The sequence below is a fragment of the Cyphellophora europaea genome, assembly GCF_000365145.1.
Source record: "Cyphellophora europaea CBS 101466 unplaced genomic scaffold supercont1.9, whole genome shotgun sequence".
NCBI lineage: Eukaryota > Fungi > Ascomycota > Eurotiomycetes > Chaetothyriales > Cyphellophoraceae > Cyphellophora > Cyphellophora europaea.
In genome coordinates, this window is record NW_008481815.1 from 629,955 (window position 1) to 642,138 (window position 12,184).

Consider the following 12,184-nt stretch of genomic DNA (forward strand, 5'->3'; position numbering starts at 1 on the left):
GCGTTTTGAAACCCTAGGTGGGTTGGTGGTCATCAATATGCCGAGGCCGCTGCTATGATAAGTATGGAAGAGATCTTCTTGAGAACAAACATCCTGTCGCCTTTTTCCGTAATCATACTTGCATCCCTTATTATGGTTGAGGATTTCCGTCCGGCCTTGAATGAATTCCCGAACGTCGAGGTTGGTGATACAGTCCTGGATTCCTCACATGGAGCCCAATGGAAACACTAGATGGCAACGACAATACCTCTATACTGCCGGCGCCATGTTGGTATGTTGGTGTCGGGCCGACAACACGGGCCTGGGGACTTGCGAGCGAGGCCCGTGGGCGCCGGGACTCAAAGTCGGTCAATCTGGGGGCCAGGCTGGTGTCGGGATGCCGCACCATCATACCACCCACGGTACCAGATCATCGTATGATACCGAGCCACGGTCCGCTGACGCCTCACACGATATGCTAGTAGACATACAGGGCCTAGATCCAGACTTGGCTCTGGCTGGCCGGCGGACCAGGCACTCAGGCCATCCGCCAGATGTTGGACCTGCACTTGCCCGGAGAATCGTTAGCGGTCGTCAAGATACGTGGGTTTTCGGCTGACTTCAGTCCGAAACACATCCGCACCACTCGTCCATGGTCGTAGAGATCAGTTTTGCCTGCGTCCCCTCTCCCGATCATCTGCCCAACACGTCAAAGATTGTGAATCCTACCGTTGCCATCGCCCTCAAGCCTTAATTTCAGCGTCGAGTTCTCCCGCTTCAACGTCGTCATCTCGTCCTGCATGTGGCTCAAGCGCTGCGCCATGTCCTCCAGCTCGTCCGCCGCGCCCGCGCTGAACTCCTCGATGATCTTGAACACGCGCCAGAGCCGCAGCACGACAATGAGCGAGCCGGCCTCCTCGAGCGGCCCGCGCAGGAGCAGATCAATCACGAAGGCGGCGATGATGACCACGGCATCGAAGACGTGGAATGGAGAGCGGAAATAGCTGTTCGGAGCGTCAGTCAGCAGGCGGAGGGAGTGTCGATCGCGTAAAGGGTTTGAAGAAAGTGAATACCCCCCCCAAAAAAAAACTGGGCGCGAAAATGAGACCGTAAGTAAACGTACCTAGGACCGAAAGCGAAAAAGCTCCCGACCAGTTCCAGCATGAACAGACTGCTGAACAGCAAACTGAAGACGGCCAGCACCTCGACCGCCTGCGCCCACGGCCGCGCATCGAAGCCAGCCTCGGCCTTGTCACCACACGTGTGCTCGCAGACATGCAGCTGGATCAGGAAGTTTGCAAAGATGGACGAGATGTCCAGCGACACCAGCACGATGACAAAGTAGTGGCCCCATTTCGAGGCCAGGAAGGCCTGCAGCTGCGTCCGCAACCGCAGCACCGGCGTATCGTCCCCGTGGATCTTGCGGATGTGGCAGTCGACGATGTCGCCGTCGCCGTGGAGGCCGACGAGGCGCCTGCGGTCCGAGGACAGTAGGGGCTGCTGCTCGGGGTCGGGACCCGGTGGCATGGTGGGTGCGTGCGGCTTTCTTCGATGAGCTTCGCTTTTCCGCAGTGGTGTGGTGGTGGTACGTTGGCCCGGTGGATGTTTCGTGTGGAGGCGACCGTCGTTACTTGCGGGGTTTGGGGCAGCCTAGTTCTTTAGGTACACCGACTGCCAGGTGGCGACGAGCGACATGATATATATGAAACTGCAGGCAAAGGGCCTTGCTTTCACCGAATCGCGGACGGAAGACCAGCCATGGAGCCGCAGTTTGGGCGCAAAAGACGAGGATCGGATAGAACATGCGGCGAGTTGAGAGAGCTCGAATGCGTTTCCGCCAGCCTTCCGTGGCCAATCGCGGTGCGGGGGGCCCGGCCTTGCTTTGGGCGACCATCTCGATCACGATCCTGATCTTTCGCCTTCGTGACTGGGGTGAATCCTCTTTTACCCGCAATGAGTTGATGATCACTTCCGCCGTAGATGTGCTTGGTCGATCTCGTTTGTCCACAATCCCGTCATGGTCAGAAGTGATGGAAGAGGCTCGGCCAAGTGTCAAGCATTAGGACTGCCTCACACACGCCCAACCCGGTACGGCCAACAACACTGTTCCTCTGGTCTCACGAAATTGTCTGCTGACTTGAACCGCAAATAGCTTTCCTGACAAGCAGGGGACTCCCTTCAGGTTCACAGCCCGCCCTTGAACAACTGAGTCCTAGGCGCGAACGGATATATATCAAACCTCGGATCTAAATTATGCCTGGTTTGCACAATGCACTAGGGAAATATAACCTGAGCCATCTAGCGGCTGCTTCGATCGAACTTAGTTTCAACCGTATCTTGTGGCATTCCTGGCACGATCGCTAGCAGAAGACAAACGTTTCCGGGCTCTGCCCGTCAGGGATCATGTAGTAGCCATTGCACATTTGCCCGGTGCCTTTCACAATCTTCGGTCTGCCCTCGCCACCACCCTCGCTGAGCAGGTCAACGACCCAGAAAATGGGCGCGTTCCGTCGCTGTGTCGTGGCCAGTTGTTGGTCGAGCACCGTTGCTGGCTGGAACACGTAAGTCGAAGAAGCCGAGATTGGCGCATCAAATACTGCTGACGGCGCGGTTTCCTGCTCGTGTCTGGCCAGAGCGATGCTGCCGTTCTTGATCCGTGTCCAGAACCAGCGGCTATAGTCCCACCGCCTGTCGAACTCCCTCTGGTCGACCGTCCGCGTGTCTTTCGAGCCGCTGCCGGTTGGCTCTAGGAAGTTGCGGAAGTCGTCCTCGTGCCTCATCCATTCGCTGTCCTGGTATGTCAGGTTGCCATCCTGATCCAGCACATCCGCCAACCTGGGCGGCACCAATGTGTTATCTCGCACTGTCTTCTCTGCCGAGGCCCCGAACCGGTGTTCCTTCGTGAACCTCCACACGACCTGTGCAAGATCAGTGTACTTGCTACGCAGCAAATACTTCAGGAAGCTCCATATCAAGAGAGCCGGGTCGCCAGACGAAGGAATGTTTGGTTTGATTTCCTCGAGCTTCCACAACCACCCTTTCACCAGCAGCCCATCCTCTGTGAGCGCTGCTGGCGCAGCCCGCACCACGAGATTATCATCTTCGAAATGCTCCAGCTGTGAGAGTCGCAGGCCTGTCTGCGGGCCCCACGAGTAGTCCAAGACGCCTGCTCCGACAGGATTGTCAGATTGCGAGAGGGACAAGTCGCCGTTGAAGATTGCCAGGGCAAAGGCGCAGATGCTGAACCCGTACCCAGCGGCCTCGATCGCGTTCGTGTCCAGTCGCAGTCTGTAGTCGCACAAGTTGCCCAGAACAGCTATGCGATCGGCGACGCGATGGTTGTCCCGCTGGTGTAAGAATGTCAGGGCCTGGGCAGCGTTGCATGCCTGCCTGTACTCCGGGTCGTCGAAGCCGCTGGTGGGTTGATCGATGACGAGAGGGACAAATGATAGGATCCGGTCGATCGTCCGGTAGAGAGCAGACTCGAGAGCGGCGTTGATTGACTCGTCGCAGAGTGACACACACGCATACGCAAAGTTCACAGCGTATATCAGGGTGGAGATACTCGTCTCGATCTCGCCCGGGAGGGTGCCGAGGATGTCGGACTTGGACAGGCTGGGATCGTGCGGGATGAGCACATGCATCTCGAAGCCACCGGACGTCGATTCCTGCAGACACCAGGTCCGTGTGAAATACTTGTCGGTCTCGATAAGCTGAAGCACTTCCAGCAGGGCAGGAAGGTCCTCGGCTGGGATATCGACGCCTTCGACCAACCGGCAGAACAGATCTAGCTGCCGCTGCGTTGCGATGTAGGCCTGCAGGAGCGCCAGCGGGTAGAGGCTGCGCTGATACACGATGTCCATGGCTTGGATACCCAGTTCCTTGTCCTCCGGAGTGTCCTGATCAATGCACTCCTTGTCGAACCAGATAAAGGACAACTCGTAATGCGCAGCGAAGCTGATGGCACGTGAGAGTACGTGCTGAGGGATCCAGCACTCTCGATCTTCATCGGCGACGACATACTGCTCGCAAGCGCCCACCGCGCCATGGGGCGGCACGCCGCTTCGCCAGACCCACGATACAGCAACGTAGTGGGTGCAGTCAATTAGCTGGGACGGTTTTGTGACGTGGAGTAGACCCTGCGGGCCTGGAGCTATGGCGTTGAACGTCGATGGCGATCGGGAATTACAGACACATACATCTTCTGTTTCGTCGGAGCTGCGGCGATCTTCTGAAGTGTCTGTATTCTGTAAAGAGGTAGGAGTAAGAAAACGCAGATTACGGGCCCAGGCTTGGGCATCATTCCTTGTGCCAACGTGCTGATAGAGCTCTTGTAGAATGCGTTTCACGTCACCTTGTTTGTACAGCTCTCCAAACGGAATGTCGATGTCGAGTTCCATTACTGATTTTGGGTTCACTGTAGATGTATTGTGGTTCGCCCAGGTCACTACCAACTGCCGGCATTGGGGCAGACGACGGCAATCTTCAAGGCATGGTCGCCCGTTCGGGCGTCGTGGAACGCTGCCTCTAGGTTGGCGAGGCCAAATTCGTCGAAAGATGACGTATGAATGTATACCACAGGCCAGACTAGGATCCTGGAGGTGCCAGGGAAGTGCGAGAACCACTTCTACCTGGGCTGGCGGAGCGGACGCTAGGCAGGGTAGAGGTGGGCTAGGTGGGGCTTCATACAGCGCGACGTCTCACGAGGCTAAATGTCACAGCGACAAGAACCTCTCTAGATGCATAAATCTGGATGATACAGAAGGCTACACCACCTTTAGTGATTGCACAACCTTCGGAGCCATCGAGGATCAACACAGCAGCAGTGCACGTAAAGATGATTGTTGGTCATGGAGTTTGCGTTTTAAATCATTTTGGTATTGCTCAAGAAGTTACTGACTGCTTCCTCCTACCAGGGACAGTGCTCTTGTCAACTCCCCACCCCTCGCTGAGCAGTTCACCGACTTCTTCGAGGCCCAGACCCATAGTCTCTGGATAGATCATCTTCACAATGACCCAGCCGGCAATGCAGACAACCGCATAGCACACGAACGTCCATCCAGGCGTGAGAAACTGCATCATGGGTAGAAATGTTAGGCCGACTATGGTGTTGGAACCCCAATTGGTGGCCGTTGCTAAGGATGAGCCCAACGAGCGGACGGAAAGAGGGAACAACTCTGATTGTTGCCATGGAACTGGTCCGAGGCCTGTGGCGTACGCAGAGACGTAGAGAAGGAGGGAACTGAGGACTGCGAGCGCCGGGCCGCTGGACTTCGGCACCGGAGGATTCGCGGGGTTAGAAGGAGCTTGTGATGGTGAGGTTGGTGATTGAGGTGCTTCTATAAGTGTAAAGCTCCCAGCACAAAGCAGCAGAGCCAACGCCATGATGGGTATCGTAAGGAGTAAGATTCGCCGGCGGCCAATGCGGTCGATTAGGTAAAAGGCCGCGATCGTAAAAAGGAAGTTCGTGCCAGCGACGGAAAGGGAGGTGAGAGTCGGTGAAGAGAAGTGTAAGAGCTCAAATATGGTTGCTGAGAAGTACATGAGCGAGTTAAAACCACATAGTTGCTGAAGCCCCTGGAGCATGCACGTAATGATCAAGGCACGACGGTGCGGCGCGTACAGTAGTAGGGATGACAGAGTGGCTGGTAGAATAACTCGAGACGACCCAGGGTGATCTTTTCCGAGAGTGAGCCGTGACTCTGACTCTTCATTGATCTCCTGATTGATAGCGCGAACGATATTCGCGGCGGTCTGATCTGGTTTGACACTGATGCGGTCGTACACCTTGATGAGGATCGCTTTTGCTTCGCTTTGCCTTTGAGCTTTGCAGAGATATCGAGGTGTCTCAGGCATGAAGATCAGGAGTAGAACTTGAAGGATGGCGGGCAACGCACCCAGGCCAACCATCCACTTCCAACCACCTGGCATGGTAGAAAAGAGCCAGCCAATGGTGTAGCTTAAGCACTGCCCGCCCGTAATGAAGAGTAAGGACACTGTGACGAGTCGACCTCGTAGATGGCTCGGAGCGAGCTCAGAAATGTAGAGTGGTGTAATCAAACTCGCGGCGCCAATGGCAAGGCCAACAACGCTTCTGCCGAATATCATCCCAGCGACAGTGCTTGTGTAGGCCTGCCATAGCGCGCCGGCCACAAAGAGGAAGTCGGCAATGATTATGATGTTCTTGCGACCTATTCTGTCTGCCAAAACTCCAGCGATCGGACTCGCAACTAGCGCAAAGGCACTCGTACAAGACGTGATGAGGCCTTTGTCGAGGTTCGTGAGGTCGCGGTGGGACAGGTCGGTTCCGATCGAGACGAGGGTGGAGGAGATGACGCCGGTGTCGTAGCCGAAGAGAAGACCGCTCACACACGCCGAGATAGTGAGAGCCCACACGAAAGGGTTTGCTGACCCTACAAAGGTCTCCTCCCGCGCATCTGCTTCTTGTGTGTCGTTGGAGATCAGCGGCTCGCTGATCCCCGAGTCGTTGTGAGCCATGATGTCCAATTCCACCTCTTCGGGCCCTGTGTCGTTGCCGGGCTCAAGAGAAGGAGTGCTCGCTGTCATTGAGGCATGGTGTGAGAATAGCGAGGAAGTCAAGGGAGTCGTCGCTGGCTGCCGACTTGCCCACCGGTCCAGGTCTCGTGACCCTAGTGCCGCAAGTCAAAGCCTTGTGGCCCAGCCTTGCGCGGTCTCCCCTCACTCAGCTCACCTCATCCCCTCTTCTTCAATCGATGATGGGATCAGGTGTGAGCCCCCTTTCGGATAATGGAAACTCAAGAATAATGTGTCATTCAGCCCACTAGTCGGAGGGGAGCGAGCTTTTATGACTCGTTCTACTTCAAGTGCCCAGATAATTTGTACCAACGGCGTCGCCACGTACAACTTAGATTCACTAATATCTGAAGCTTACACAACAGAATACCTGCCTCCACCGGCGGTACGGCTGCCTTCTGCTTCCGCGGCACTCATAGTTCCCTCCTTCAATAGTCGCATCAACTCGCGCATGGCCTCTTGCACCACCACTTCCGTATCGCCCTCAACGAGGATGTACAGCTTTGGTTGCTCTGTGGGCCCGGGCTCTTTCCCGGTAGCGTAGAAGTTGCCCTTCGTCGTAATACTGGTTCCCGTAGATTCCAAAATCTTCGCCACATTCGTGCGATTGGTGACGGCCCAGCGCGCCTTCTGCGGGAAGTCGTTGATCTCGAGCGTGGCGTGGAAGGCACCCGCGTCAGGGCCTTTGTTGTCGATCGGGACCCCGGAGCGCATGACTCCTGCTTTGCTGAGCTTGTTGTTGATGTTGGCAACCGCAGCGGCGACGGCGTCCATACGATTCGCGGGCTTGGCGCCCGGATCTGGTCGCTCAGTCTTGTGCACGATAATCTTACCATCGAGATCGATGCCCTTGGGCACGCCGGGAATCTGCGAAGATGCAGGCGTGGAAGAAGTGGTGGCAGCCTCGGAGGCCTTGACACCCGACGCCGCCTTAGCGAAGATGTCGTCACCAACTTTCGCTGTACTTTCCTCTTTCTCCTCTTGTTCCTCGCCTTCTTCGCCCGACTTGAATGTCTTGCGCTCGCGAGCCTTTTCAGCATCACGCTGCTGGTCCAGGCGGTCAAGACCCTTACCACCAAAACCACCAGCGGAGGCCTTCTCCTTGCCAGTCTTGACCTTATCTGTAAAGGCATCAACAAGCTTCTGGACAGCCTCCGGAACGGCTTGTCCGGATTGTTTGAGCGCCTTGGAGATGTCAACGGCGTAGCGATCTTGCTCTTCGGTCAGGAAAGTGACAGCTGTGCCCGTATTGCCGGCGCGCCCTGTGCGCCCAGCACGATGCACGTAGTCTTCCAAATGGTTTGGGGCGTCGTAATTGACCACTAGCTTGAGTTGCTTCACATCCAGGCCACGCGCAGCAACACTCGTGGCGATAAGGATCGGCACGACGCCGGCTTTGAAGTCCGCAATGGTGGAATCGCGGTCAATCTGATCTTTGCCGCCATGGATTGACATACAGGGATAGCCGCGATTCATGAGAGCTTTTAGTAGGCCATCGGCGGACTCCTGACGGTCCACGAAAATAAGAGCACGATCGTCTTCGTTCTGTTCTTCGGCATAAAGATTTCCCAGTAGCTCGAGCAGACGGACAAACTTCTGGTCTTCGGCCCACACTTCGACGATTTGGGTGATTTCAGGGGCGACGACGCTACGCCCGCCAACCACAATCTCTACGGGCTTGGCCAGTGTTTTCCGTGCAAGGGCTTCCATCTGGCGCGGGAAGGTGGCTGAGAACAGGACTGTCTGTTTGTCAGGTCGGATGTTTCCCAGGATCTTCATCACTTGTGGCTCGAAACCCATGTCGAACATTCTGTCTGCTTCGTCGAGGACAACATAGGTTACTCGCCTCAGATTCGTCACACGCCCGCTGTTGGCCGCAAGCAGGTCGATCATGCGCCCAGGAGTGCACACCACAATCTCAGCACCGCGCTTCATCTCGGCGATCTGGTCTTTGATGGGCGCTCCACCGTAAGCACAGACAGCTCTCAAGCCCAAAGCTTTCATGAATGGCTTACAGTCACGATGGATTTGGGTTGCCAGTTCTCGAGTCGGACTCAGGACCAGACAGATTGGGCCATCAAGCGATTCCAGAGGTCGCTGATCCTTGATGTGTCGAAACATAGGTAGCAAAAAGGCAACGGTCTTGCCCGACCCGGTCTTTGCGACACCTATGATGTCTCGGCCGGACATGATTGCTGGTATCGCCTGCGATTGAATGCTGGTGGGAGCATCGTACCCAAGGTTTTTAATCACATCCAAGACCTGAACACCAAGACCACATTGTGCCCATTTCTGGACAGGTTTCGGGACGTCCACGCCACGCACCTTGATATTGTCCAGCTCCATTCGAAGCGAGGCAACTTCTTCCTCGGTCATGTCGGACATCTCGATTGGTTCCGAGTAAAAACTCCGTCGGAATGGTTCGTACTGAACCTTGTCGTGATTTACAGCTGGAATGTCTTTCTTCTTCTTCTTGACCTTGTCGGCAGCCATAGCCATTATACTGTCTGGGTTATCTTCATCGATGGCGGTTAGGCCCATATCGTCATCGTCGCCGAAGAAGGATTCAGGCTCCTGCTGTTTCGCCTTAACCCTTTGGGATTTGAATTTTGGTTTCGACACTGGAGCCAGATCTTGCATGAAAGCGTCCAGTGGATCGACCTCTTCGTCTTCTTCGACTGCATCAACTTCGGCAGGAGCTGGTGCTTCTGACATGGCTGTGTCATCGCCCCGCTCAGCTTGACTGCGTTGTTCTGCGGCAGCTCGAGCCGCAGCCATGGCGACCTCGTCATCTTCAGCTTCCTGGATGTCATCGTCTCCGTCGTCATCGTCTGACTCGTGTCTGTCAGGCCCATCGACGAGTCCAGTATCGGCTTCGGATAGAGTCGGTAGCTTTTCGAGCTTTTTCTTCGTGTCCTCGTCGTCTTCGAAATCAAGAGCTTTCTTAGACACCTCAGCATCAGCAGCTTGTCTTGCGGCCAGTCCAAAACGACTGAGATTGCCGGAAGGTTTCAAGGACTTCCCTTTAGACTCGTTGAGCACCCTTGACGGTGGGATTGGCGACGCGGTCTTCCTGCCGGCGACAGCAGCACCATTGAGTGGTGGAGCAATATCCCCACCTAAGACTTTTGATGTCACGGTTGGGCCCTGTACCTTTTTAGCGATTGCCTTTGGGTCGAATTTGCCTTGGTATGGAGCAGGCGCTGGTGAAGGCACAGTTGGCACGGTCGGCGTTACGGGCGATTGAGGTGATGCGGCAGTGGGAGCGACACCAGCCTTGCGGTCGATTTCGTCAAGTATATTTCGTGTCCCGCCGGCTGCTTCGAGTTCTTTCTGCCTCTTAACTTGGTCTTCAGCTTGCTTACGTTTCCATTGCTCCAGTTTAGCAAGCCTTGCGGCCTTCTGCTCGTCTGCTGTAGACGCAGTGGGAGTTGACGGCTTCGAAGTCTGCAACATGTTATGAGATTTGTAGAGGAAAGGTAGACAGCGTTGACTCACATCTTTCGAAGCCGTAGCTGAGTCCCGCGTTGACGGCCTATCTCTGCTGTCGCCACGTTTGCGCTTTCTTGATTCCGCTGAGGATTCCCGTGGTCTTCGATCGCGGTCGCGAGAATCGTGTCTTTTGGGTTGGCGGTCCCTGCTACGACTGCGTTTACGACCATCGCGGTCACGCGATCTCCTTCTTGATCGATCACGCCTGGACGATGCATAGTAACTCTCTCTATCGTCATGCCGACGATCTACTGAACGATCTCTTCTTCGGTAACGATCCCGATCTCGGTCCCTATCATGGTCTCGATACCGGCGCTGTTCATAGTCAGACTCACTTCCGCCATGGTGGATAAGACTGTGACGTACATCAGGGCTTCTTGAGCGAGATCTTTTGCGGCGATGGTTGCGATCATCGTCCTTTCTATTCCTTTCACTGCGGTCATCGTCTCGATCATCGTGCCTCCGGCTTCGTTTCGATGCGGAATAGGAACTCCCTACTGGCGATGGTGAGCGTGTGTTCCCTCGCCGAGCCATTTTCAGGCTGCGGATAGTGAGCGTTACTGCTTGGTCAGGGCCGCGTTAAGCAATGCGGGACTTGAAAGCGCTTCTTGTTTCTTGATTCTGTGTGCCCCAGGTCGGAATCACTGTCGTTGAGTGTACTATAAAGCGACATAACTTCTTCAAAGATAGGCTGATATTGCGCAGTTTGCGCAGGAAAATGCCAAGACATGGGAGACTAATTCATTTACGGCAAGTATGAGGCTGTCGAAGCCCGTCTAAGGCTGTCACTTCGGGCGACCTTAGGAAAATTCTAGACAGTCAATGTCAGTGGGGTGAGGCGAGGTGGATCGTATACAAGAAGAAATGGTTCAAACCCATGGCTCCTCTCAATGTGTATCCGAATCTGGAGTGTCATGAGAACAGTGGACTAGCTACAGCGAGGATGACTTGAGCCGCAAATATAAGCCCATGCTTGACATCGCGGCATGTCATACGAAAGACAAAAGCCTCACGTCGGGTACTAGGCAGCTGCGAAGGACAAGGTGAAATCGGGTGAAGCGTGACATAGAGACCATTTCGCCAGCCTCTGACGGCATCCCCAAAACACGAGAATACCTCCACCGAGGGTACCCTCCGAGGGCCCATGCAACGGCGGAGTGCATGGAAAGCCATCCACCGTGCCGGGGAAATAACGAATCTTCTCCGTAGTAGTAGACCAGGAAATAGGGAAGAAAATGGGTTCTGGTTGTAGTAGCCGCTAAGTCTCCTCTTCAGTGGACGGTCGGGCCAGGAGTGGCTCAGGGTTCTCCTCGCGCAAGAAGATTCCATATATGTATGCCTGTAAAGTCCTCTGCTGCTATCGTGTCACCCTACAGAGAGCACACCTTGCGCCGTGACACGAAAGCGGCGCCTGCACTGCTACCGTGATATTCAATCAATGTTTGTACTATCTATTTCTTGGCCCGCACCAACATTTTCCCACGCACTCTTCAGAGGGCACTTTTACTGTTACCCTATGCCAGTCGCAGTAGGCGCCGCCAGACAGGGTCGCCAAGTAATCTTAATCGTAGCTCCGAGATGCAGGGGCCCTAATAGCCGGCCGCTTGTTCGGGATGTATACCATCGCACAGGAAGCCGCATAATAGTGTGGAAAGAAGCCAGTCATATGCACGGTAATACTGGCGGTCGAGGTGCAATGATGTAAAAGTTTGGCGCAAGCTGCGATGTCGGCTCGTTTTAGCGTCCCGGCTAAGCTGATCTCCTGCGGGTCTTGAAGAGATCTCGTAACAAGAAATGACGAGCACCCTGGTACGTGGGGTGCAGCTCACTGGTCTGTGCGCAAAGTGCCCGTGTCATAGACGAGCCTCAGAGGGTACTGGAGCGGCGATGATTGAAAGGTTGCCGATGACTTGCCGTGGTTGAGTGGAATATTCACATGTTTCATATCATAAACATCATTGATCAGTGATCTAGACTTCCGGGGACGTTATATAGGGCCGTAGCTAGCTGCAAGGTCAATTTGCGAGTCGGTAATGATCGTTGCTTCTGCTGGGCGCCGGTGGTCGCCTGGGCGCTATTGCACCTGGACTGCTTGTCCCACCAGGTGGTAATTCTGGTCATGAGAGCGCAGCAATTTTATCGCAGGACTGGGGTACAA

At 55.1% G+C, this 12,184-nt stretch overlaps 4 protein-coding genes across 4 annotated transcripts; all 4 read right to left on the reverse strand.

The window, feature by feature from the left end:
• Positions 1-688: 688 nt before the first annotated feature.
• HMPREF1541_08698 (uncharacterized protein) lies at positions 689-1,506 on the reverse strand (the record flags this gene model as incomplete). The annotated part of the gene is made up of 2 exons (XM_008723017.1): positions 689-983; positions 1,103-1,506. The coding sequence occupies 2 exons, from the start codon at positions 1,504-1,506 to the stop codon at positions 689-691; spliced, it is 699 nt and encodes a 232-aa protein (XP_008721239.1).
• Positions 1,507-2,339: 833 nt separating this feature from the next.
• On the reverse strand, positions 2,340-4,379 carry HMPREF1541_08699 (uncharacterized protein; the record flags this gene model as incomplete). Its single annotated transcript, XM_008723018.1, has 1 exon — positions 2,340-4,379. One exon carries the CDS (start codon positions 4,377-4,379, stop codon positions 2,340-2,342), a length of 2,040 nt encoding a protein of 679 aa, XP_008721240.1.
• A 484-nt stretch (positions 4,380-4,863) lies between these two features.
• Positions 4,864-6,477, reverse strand: HMPREF1541_08700 (uncharacterized protein; the record flags this gene model as incomplete). Its single annotated transcript, XM_008723019.1, has 1 exon — positions 4,864-6,477. The coding sequence occupies one exon, from the start codon at positions 6,475-6,477 to the stop codon at positions 4,864-4,866; it is 1,614 nt and encodes a 537-aa protein (XP_008721241.1).
• A 411-nt stretch (positions 6,478-6,888) lies between these two features.
• HMPREF1541_08701 (uncharacterized protein) lies at positions 6,889-10,439 on the reverse strand (the record flags this gene model as incomplete). Its single annotated transcript, XM_008723020.1, has 3 exons — positions 6,889-9,981; positions 10,033-10,231; positions 10,279-10,439. The coding sequence occupies 3 exons, from the start codon at positions 10,437-10,439 to the stop codon at positions 6,889-6,891; spliced, it is 3,453 nt and encodes a 1,150-aa protein (XP_008721242.1).
• Between the last annotated feature and the right edge of the window lie 1,745 nt (positions 10,440-12,184).